Source organism: Prionailurus bengalensis, chromosome C1 (genome assembly GCF_016509475.1).
Source record: "Prionailurus bengalensis isolate Pbe53 chromosome C1, Fcat_Pben_1.1_paternal_pri, whole genome shotgun sequence".
NCBI classification, from domain to species: Eukaryota; Metazoa; Chordata; class Mammalia; order Carnivora; family Felidae; genus Prionailurus; species Prionailurus bengalensis.
The window spans coordinates 105,134,186-105,144,229 of NC_057345.1; the positions used below are offsets into that span (position 1 = coordinate 105,134,186).

Consider the following 10,044-nt stretch of genomic DNA (forward strand, 5'->3'; position numbering starts at 1 on the left):
TCTGAAAAGAGCCGTTAGGTGGTCCACTTAAAAGCACAGGCCTTAAGCCCGCTCCCCGCGGATACGGCGAGCCAGCTGGATGTCCTTGGGCATGATAGTGACGCGCTTGGCGTGGATAGCGCACAGGTTCGTGTCCTCGAACAGCCCCACCAGGTAGGCCTCGCTCGCCTCCTGCAGCGCCATCACGGCCGAGCTCTGGAAGCGCAGGTCCGTCTTGAAGTCCTGCGCGATCTCGCGCACCAGCCGCTGGAACGGCAGCTTGCGGATCAGCAGCTCGGTGGACTTCTGGTAGCGCCGGATCTCCCGCAGGGCCACGGTGCCCGGCCGGTAGCGGTGCGGCTTCTTCACGCCGCCCGTGGCGGGCGCGCTCTTGCGGGCCGCCTTGGTGGCCAGCTGCTTCCGCGGGGCCTTGCCGCCGGTCGACTTGCGGGCGGTCTGCTTTGTACGGGCCATGATGCCTTACTGGCTTTATTCAAGAAGTACTAGGCAGTCATATTTATAGACGTAGCCTCCTCTTGATTGGACCAGAACGGTTAAGAACTTTCAGACTTGTGATCTCATTGGCTAGATTTCAATCCTTTTTTTACTCGGGTAGATTATAATGCTAATCTCTTTCCCTTATTACTTCATCTTTCTGTACTTTTCTGTAATTTTATCGGTCACAGATTTTTTTTTTTTTTAGGCCTTTCCTTTAAATTGATGTCACTTTTGTAAGAGCAGTTTTGAAAGTGTTTTTGCAAGCTTGGGATTCAGGTTCCTTCGAAATAAAAGCGTGCCTTCCCATGAACTAGGTTTCAGTCTACATTTCTAGTTGAGTTACTGTAACTCCAATACCACAGCTAACATTTTGCGCCTCACCCTCTGCTAAGCGCGTTAGTTGCATTACAGTATGACTGGGACTCAACAAAACAATATGCAGTTGAAAGAACCAAACACTGAATTTACCTTTACCCAACTTCGGAACTACGCCGAAGCCCTGTGCTGATCACCACCGACTTGCAGTGTAGAGCCTTGAGCCTTCCCCCTTTCTTTACCTTTTCACCTTGGAACGCGCCTCCCTCCCCTCAATGGCCAATTAGGTCCAAGAGACGAAACGCGTCTAAATCAGGGAATGTAAGACGAGAAACGTTATTTTCTCCTTTATAATGGTGAATAGTTTCTAAATAGTCAATTTGCTGGTCGGTCAGATTAAAAGCTAAAATAAAGTTTCAAAGTAAACAAATTACTTGTTGATTACGGAATTACCAGCATATTTTCTTCAATTAAGTAGTTTCATCTAAAAGTTTCACCTGAAAGTTTCATCTTTTTTATTCTCTATAGAGAAATCGAAGATCCTCTGCTTTTCAGTTGTTTCATATGCTTTGTAGCATTGCTTGGAAAACTGCATGTCATGAAACAAGTGATGTAAGGTTACCAATGCTTAAATTGGTGAATACTTAACATAAAAATTTTAATCGTATGTTTATTCTATTGAAAAAGCCTTGCATCCAAACCTTTAGTAACTCACACCTGTGAACAAAATCAAGCCCAAGAAGCTTAAAACTTACTTTATGGTGTCAATATGAATTACCATCTTCCTGCTAGGGGCAAGTGATTTTGAGGCGATTTCCTGAACACTAAATAACTTAGAAACTTTGTATCTACAAGAGTTCCCATCAGCAGCACAATCTGCTCTAGCGAGACCTAAGATGTCTTGCAAAAGTGTTAACTGATGTGAACAACTGTTACCCCTTCCTGTGGCCAGTTTGTGATAATGACTAACACAGAGAGAGCACTACTTGGTACTTAAAAATTCTTCTGCATACACTGCTTCATTTAATCCCAACTCTGTGGAGTAAATGTTACTTTCCTCATTTTACAGATAAGGAAACTGAGTCTCAGAGAAATTATGGCTTGTCCTGGACAAGTAACAAGGCCTGCATAATATTCTAAAGGAAAAGAATGGAATTATAGTGGATTTCCAGTTTCATCAGCCTTGGGGTACATTTTAAAGCAATGAAGAATTTTCCCATCATGCAATCAAATGACTCAATGTTTCTCAAACTTCTCCACTGAACTATTCCCATCAGAAGAGGAAACTACCAAGGGGGGAGGGGGGGGGGGGAGTCTTGGATGACAGCCCAAAGCAGCCTACACAAGTGTCAACATTTCTTTGCAGTGTTCTTTTTCAATCTATGTACTCTTGGCCCTGGTGTTCATTTAAATAAGAAAAAGATTCTCAAGCTGTTGTTAGGGAGGAAAAACTTTGCCCTACCCCTCAAGGTTTTTTGGCTGGTCTAAGAATTAAATTGACATGAGACCGATTAACAGGAGAAAACTATAGAAGAATATGAGGCCCCCCAGGCAGTTCAGGCTTATGTGCCATCGATAGCTAACAAAGGGGTTGAGGTCTGGGACTGCAAACAGAAGGAAGACAATTACAAGAAGATGAACATGAGTAAAAGTTTGGTAAACAAATGTTTGCTGGGCCAGATAGAAACAATGGAGCATAGAAAGGGATTTTAGCAACTAGGCTTTGCTAAATTCCTCCCTGTCTGTCACACCTCGTTCGTATTATACAGTAGTTCTCTATGGTGATAGTTCCCCTCCTAGAGCAGGTCCTCTATCTAAATTCTCTTATGCAGTTAGGAGGGAGGCAAAAAGAAAAACTTCTTGAGTCTTCTGCTTCTTAAAAATAATCGGCCTAAAATAATCCACATACCAAAGAAACATATTTGGAGGTAGCAAAATTTTGCTCCCCTACAATGTATATTCATATAGAATCCAATAGTCATGGGGTGTATTTTCTCTTTATAATACAGAGAATCAGAAAATTCCAAACCTCTTCCTCTGGCGTTTTCTCAGAATAGAACAATCTGTTATTTACAGATGCCAAAGGCAGACCACTCCAAGATGGGCCACTTTGGCATGAAGATTATTTCAAGTTAAAAAGTGATCAAAACCCAGCATTTTCAGGAAAAACTGTTTACCTGAAAAGAATTTCTTTAAAACAATTTTTTTTTTAATTAAAAAAGTGCTTAGTTTTGAGAGGGAGAAGGGGAAGTGGCAGAGGGTGGGGGGGGGGGGCAGGGCAGAGAGAGAGAAAGAGAGAGAACCCCAAGCAGGCTCTCCCTGACGTGGGGCTCAAACTCACAAACCCTGAGATCATGACCTGAGCTGAAGTCTGGAGGCTTAACTGCCTGAGCCACGCAGATGCCCCTGAGAATTTAGATGGAAGGCCTGCTTCAGGATGAGAGCTACCATCATAGATGGTCTGCGTGACTTCCCTGTACATACCAAATTAAATTTTATTTTCTCTGTTAATCTGTCTCATGTCAGAGTAGAAGGTAGGTCTGGGTAGAAGTACCTTGCAGGGGTGATTGCTGTGAGTGTTCTCAACACACTACTGTATCAGAAGTAAATTGACGAGCCAGAAGAACCCGGGCTTTGCTGCAGCTGTGGGGAAATGGGGATTCTTTTTCTCCTACTGATATCTCTGAAGTTTCTTTCACTAGAAATAATAAGAATCTGCAGTTTCCAGATTGAGCCCTGAAGTTTCATTATGTAGTACTGAGAGAAGGGAAATAGCATAAGAAGCCTAAAATTTGCCACAGGAAATAAACATGTAAAAGAAAAATGTAACGTTTTGTGTGTGCATGTGTTTGTTTTTAGTACAAAAGTAATGGACTAAATTAAAATACACGTTCCTGGGGCGTCTGGGTGGCTCAGTCAGTTAAGTGTCCAACTTCGGCTCAGGTCATGATCTCACTGTTCCTGAGTTCCAGACTCGCATCGGGCTCTGTGCTCACAGCTCAGAGCCTGGAACCTGCTTCTGATTCTGTGTCTCCCTCTCTCTCTGCCCCTCCCCTGCTTGAGCTCTGTTTCTCTCTCAAAAATAAAGAAACATTTAAAAAAAATTTTTAACTACATGTTCTGGGAAGACAGTTTGTGTTTAGTCTTTGACTACAAGTACCCCCACGGGTTCAAATACCCCCAAGATGAGACTGAATCTTTGGTTTGTGGGTTGGGTAGGCCATGTGCCTGATTTCCTTTCATCTTTTTAACAATTTTTTATTTTATTTTATTTATTTAATTTGAAAGCAAGCACAAGTGGGGGAGGGGCAGAGAGAGAGGGGGACAGAGGACCCAAAGCAGGCTCTGTGCTGACAGGCTGACAGTGGAGAGCTCAAACCCACAAACCGCCAGATCACCACCTGAGCAGAAGTTAGACGCTCAACTGACTGAGCCACCCAGGCGCCCCTGATTTTTAGTTTTTAATTTTAAGTCCAGTGTACTTAACATACAATGTTATATTAGCTTCAGGTACACAATATAGTGATTCAACAATTCCATATATTACTCAGTGCTTATCAAGACAAATGTACTCAATCCCTCTCACCTATCACCCACCCCTCACCCACCTCCTCTCTGGAAACCAACAGTATGTTCTGATTTCCAGGAAATAGGTAGGGGTCTGTTTTTGGTTTGTCTGTTTTTTTTCTCTTTGTACATCTTTTTTTAAAGTTTATTCTGAGAGAGAGTGAGTGGTGTGTGTGTGCTCGCGTGCGCATGAGAGCAGGCAAGGGGCAGAGAGAGAGAGGGAGAGGGAGAATCACAAGCAGGCCCCACACCAGCAGCGTGGAGCCTGGTTTGAGGCTCAAACCCATGAACAGTGAGATCATGACCTGAGCTGAAACCAAGAGTCGGCGCTTACCCGACTGAGCCACCCAGGTGCCCCTCTTTGTACGTTTGCTTGTTTTTTAAATTCCACATATGAGTGAAATGATTTTCTTTCATCTTAAGAGGTCAGTAGCCCTGGACCAAATTCAGAAGCCACGGGATTTTGAGCTTCTTTCCTTATCCCATTCTGAGATAAACTCATTCCTTCAACATCTTGCTCATTGGATAAAAACTCCCCCCACCCTTTTTTGGGGCGCCTGGGTGGCTCAGTTGGTTGAGCATCTGACTTTTTGGCTCAGGTCATGATCTCATTGTCCATGAGTTCAGCCCCTCGTCGGGCACTGTGCTGACAGCTTGGAGCCTGGAGCCTGGAGCCTGGAGCCTGCTTCCGATTCTGTGTCTCCCTCTCTCTCTGCCCCTCCCCGCTCATACTCTGTCTCTATCTCAAAAATATATAAACATTTTTTAAAAATTAAAAAAAATAAACATGAAAAAAATATCACTTCCCCTTTTTACCTTAATACTACTGCTTATACTATACAGTGAAGGGTAGCATAGGGGAGGAAAAAGTTTTCCTTGTCCTCTTAGGGTCCCTGGCTGAGTCTGAAAGTCAAACCAACAAATACAGAATAACAGGAGAAGAACACACAGTTTTATTTAACGTAGGTTTTATGTGACACAGGAAACTACATAAGGAAATGAAGACCCAAAGAAACAGACCTGAATATTTTTATGCTAGGTGTGATGAACTGTGGGCACTCATGTAGAAATACAGTAGGTTACAGAGTGTGAGATAAGTTTAATACACCAGGGGAAGCAGCAAGGCCTGTTTGTTAAGATTCTTCTGTATGTCCCTTTGTCTTTAGAGATAAAGATGCTCCTTTCTTCCTTATCTATCCCTCTAATCATATAGAGAAGACACAAGAGGCTTTTATGACCTGTTTTAGGGAAGAAGGCTTTGGGGAAGGGTCAGAGTGACCTTCCTGCTTATGTCCTTTTCTCAAAATTTCTCTGACTTAAAATATTCAATATTAATGTGCCATGTTTTGGGGCAGCATGTCCCGAACCCCATCAGCGACAGAATATGCCACCCCTAAATTATGTCACTTTGGCATGAGGATTATTTTGAGCTGAAGGCACTTGAAAAACAGCAGGTGCAAGAAGTCCTCTGACCTCCATTTCCTTCCTGAAAACAGGAGATTCCCCCCACCCCACCCCCCACCGCCCCCATGGACGAGGTCTTCCATACACCAGGAGGAAAACAACATTGTTTTCACCAAGGACAGGGAGTTGAAGCCAAGAGAAATCTGCACAAACAAACCTTGTTAAACTAACCCTGATCTTCCTCGTTCTTTTTCCTCCATGAACTGCCCTAGCCAAAGCGCTTTCACCTTGTGACATTTTCATGATTTACTACTCTCTGTCCAATTCAATATACAAGCAGTCAACTCTAACTGCTTCTTTGGATCTTCATTTCCTCATGAGAGCTCCCATGTCAAGTAAAACTTACAGTAAATATGTTTGTATGCTTTTCTCCTGTTAATCTGTCTTCCGTCAATCATCAGGCCCAGCCAAAAACTCTAAGAGGGAAGAGGTAAATTTTGCCTCCTCTACAGCAGATTTCAGTTTGAAGCGGTTCAGAAGATACCATTAGTTTCTGCCATATATTTCCCAGTCACTGTCCCACAACTTACTATCTGTAGCCCAAGCCCCTCTGTCTGGTCATATTCCCAGATTTTATTGTTCCTTGTTTTTAGAAGCATGTATAACCTTCTGGGCCTCACAGCCTTTTTGGGTCTTCATTTTCCTTCTGAAGACTCCTGTGTACACATAAAAATATTAAAATCCGTATGCTTTTTTTTCCTTTTTGGTCAGTCTTACATGAGCTTAATTCCTAGTCCAGCCACAGACTCTAAGAGGGAGAAGGAAGTTTATACCATGTCTGGTTTTTCCAATGCAACACATCCCAATGGAATGCAGTAGATTCAAGGAATGTTCACAGTATTCTAAAGCTATACAGATGAAAAGTATTTTTATTCCATTAACCAGTCTCATGAGATTTAAGCTACATAGTGCAAGAATTTTAAAGGTTATATTTATTTATTTTCAACAGAAATGACTTGTTTTGTTTTTATTTTTAAAAAAACTTTTTTAATGTTTTATTTTATGTTTGAGAGAAAGACAGCACGAGCAAGGGAGGGGCAGAAAGAGGTAGATACAGAATCCGAAGCAGGCTCCAGGCTCTGAGATGTCAGCACAGAGCCTGATGTCGGGCTCAAACTCACGAACTATGCACGGGATCATGACCTGAGCCGAAGTCGGACGGTTAATCCACTGAGCCACCCAAGCGCCCCTGTTTTGTTTCTTTTTAATGTTCAGGCTGCAGATGTTAGCATGACGCTATCCTTGATTTATGGGGAAAATTAGAATTGAATGCTCACAACTCAACTAATATACAGCCTGTCTGTAAAAAAATAAAGAAAAAAAGGCTATTTTAAAAATGTATCTTCTTTCTCAACATTCCTTTCATTTTTGTAACCAACATCTATTGTGAATCCCAGGGTGTTGGTTTAGACAAGCGATGCCTGGTGAACCCATTCAATGAGCAGAGAACAAAGTGTATGGCTGGAGAAGAAGGAGAATGAATTCCCTCAGTCCGCATTAGAGTCACACCTTTGAGCTTTGAAGTTTAATCATTTTGAGATTTCTGAGTTTAAATGACTAAAGAACAACCAGGAGGATCTATATGCCTTGGGCCTAGAAGTCTGATAAAGATACAGTACCGGGATTCATTAGCATGTAGAAGGTAGTTGGAGCCAGAAGAGAGAGAAAAAGGGGCATATATATAAGATTTCCTAAGATAGGGGTGCCTGGGTGGCTCAGTCATCTTGGCTCAGGTCATGATCTCCAGATTGATGAGATGGAATACCCCTTCCAGCTCTGCGCTGACAATGCTAAGCCCGTTTGGGATTCTCCCTCTCCCTCTCTCTGCCCGTGCACCGCTGGCGCTTGCGCACTCCCTCTCTCAAAATAAACTGAAAAAAATAAACACTTCTTAAGATAATAAACATCCTTTAGAAAAAAAAAGACAGTTCTTTCTGATGCAGAAACCACATCTTCTGATAGATTCTCCAAAAGAAGGCCCTGGTAAAGTAACGAACATGCCTTCAGTAAAGGACCCCTGTCAATTTCATAGGGCAGTTTCTGGTAAGGACTTTCAAAAAGGAGATTTCCCCTTGAGAAAACCAATTCGGCCAACTTTGCTGGCTCCTCAAGAGGGACACAGTTGGGTCACTGATTTCTGGCTGAAAGCAAGGGTTGATTTCAGACGATCTGTGGAAACGGAGTCTTCTTTCTGTATATATTGCTTCTTTCGCCAGAGCTTTGAATGACAGTGCGTTGCACTCACTGACTTCCTTGAGAAGGCTTGCAAGTGTTCTAAGACCGATTCTCCTAGGATCTGACCTGGGTGAGGTGAAATTCCATGCCCCGTATCAACAAAACAGACTAGACTCCGAAATTACGGCGATCTCCCTCTTCCCCCCTCCACATACAGCCCAGGAGCGGCTGCTCTTGACATCACCTTCCAGGTGCGCCAAATGATCGGAACTGCTTTTGTTGCTGTTTTATGTAACCATGCCTCACAAGCCTGTGACCCTCTAGTCGGGATTAGACCAGGCGCTGGCGCCGTCTTCTCCTTCCCGTCTCTGGACTCCATTTGGTCTTTCTCTGGTCTTCTCACGCCAGAAAGACCTTTCCCCTTAGCCTAAATTTTACGCCCTGGGGGAATCCACAAACGGAGGGAGAAGCGAAAACGGCTGCGGCATCCGGACGCCTCACGTTGGATGGATCTGTATTCTCCCAAGGACTATGGCCGGGAGATTTTTTTAAAAACTAAGAGTCCACTTGCCATTAGAGGGAGCCGTGCAGCGGGCAGAAGGACGGATAGGAAATTAGCAGAGAAGAAATGACGCAATGCGGAGGGGGCGGGGACAATTTAGGGCGGGCTTCCCGCCTCTCGCCTTCTGTTCTCAATCTGGTCCGGTGCTCTGTTATATTAGGGGGTAAAGCCGCCCTACTCTCCCCGAAAGTTGTGTCTCCAGCTTGATTCTCGCCATGTCTGGGAGAGGAAAGGGCGGCAAAGGCTTGGGCAAGGGGGGTGCCAAGCGCCACCGCAAAGTTTTGAGAGACAACATCCAAGGCATCACCAAGCCGGCAATTCGGCGCCTTGCCCGGCGTGGAGGAGTCAAGCGGATCTCCGGCCTCATCTACGAGGAGACCCGGGGCGTGCTGAAGGTTTTCCTGGAAAACGTCATTCGGGATGCAGTCACCTACACTGAGCACGCCAAGCGCAAGACGGTCACGGCTATGGACGTAGTGTATGCCCTGAAGCGCCAGGGACGCACCCTGTATGGTTTCGGAGGCTAAGCTGCAGCTTCATTTCTGCATCCATCCTGCCAACGGCCCTTTTTAGGGCCAACCATCTGGTCTTCGGAAGAGCTGGGCACTCGGGTAGAACTTTGGTGACTTTGTTTTTGGGAGTTGGGCTAGAGTCGGGTTTTGGGAAGTTCGTGAGAGGTAGGCATTCCTAAAGTGTTAACAGCCCTGAAAACCCAAGTCATGGGGCGCCTGGGTGGCTCAGTCGGTTGGGCGGCCGACTTCGGCTCAGATCATGATCTCGCGGTCTGTGAGTTCGAGCCCCGCATCGAGCCCTGTGCTGACAGCTCGGAGCCTGGACCCTGTTTCAAATTCTGTGTCTCTTTCTCTCTCTGCCCCTCCCCCGTTCATGCTCTGTCTCTCTCTGTCTCAAAAATGAATAAACGTTAAAAAAAAATTTAAAAACCCAAGTCGTTCACCAAAAACTGCCTTTCGTGTGCTTGCTCCGTTTTTTGATTCATTTTAAAAGGTCTTGTACTCCAGATCTAAGCAATGTTTCTGTTTGCTTTTGGGTGCGCTGTATTGTGATCGGTGGGCTGGGCTGCGGAAGGTAAGAACTAGCTATCTAGCTCACATTTGCTTCGGAGAAGTGGGAGAGCGGGCAGCCCAATGGTTTGCAATCTAGAGGTGTCCGTTGGGCCCCCCGGTGGTGTTGAGTCTCAATTCTCTATTTTGGGTTTCACTTCCTACCTCTACAAGAGGGTGTGGGCTAGATGGCTGAAGGGCCCTCTTCGCAACGGACGATGTTTTGTAGTCTGAATTCTCACTTCAAAAGGTGCAAGAGCACTTAAAATCAAGAGAAATCCAGGTTATTAGAACAGATGAGATCACTACTGCAGTTTCTAAAAGCAAGTTTGGCGTATTATCTGCTGAGGGTACTTTTTTTTCAATGCTATATTCAAGGGACAGTTTGAGTCAAGGATGGGGGAAGACAACTGTCTTTCAGTG

General features: G+C 44.6%; 1 protein-coding gene across 1 annotated transcript; it reads left to right on the top strand.

The window, feature by feature from the left end:
• Positions 1–8,704: 8,704 nt before the first annotated feature.
• On the top strand, positions 8,705–9,142 carry LOC122481096 (histone H4). Its single transcript, XM_043576101.1, has one exon. The coding sequence runs from the start codon at positions 8,776–8,778 to the stop codon at positions 9,085–9,087; it is 312 nt and encodes a 103-aa protein (XP_043432036.1). The 5' UTR covers positions 8,705–8,775; the 3' UTR covers positions 9,088–9,142.
• The last annotated feature ends 902 nt before the right edge of the window (positions 9,143–10,044 follow it).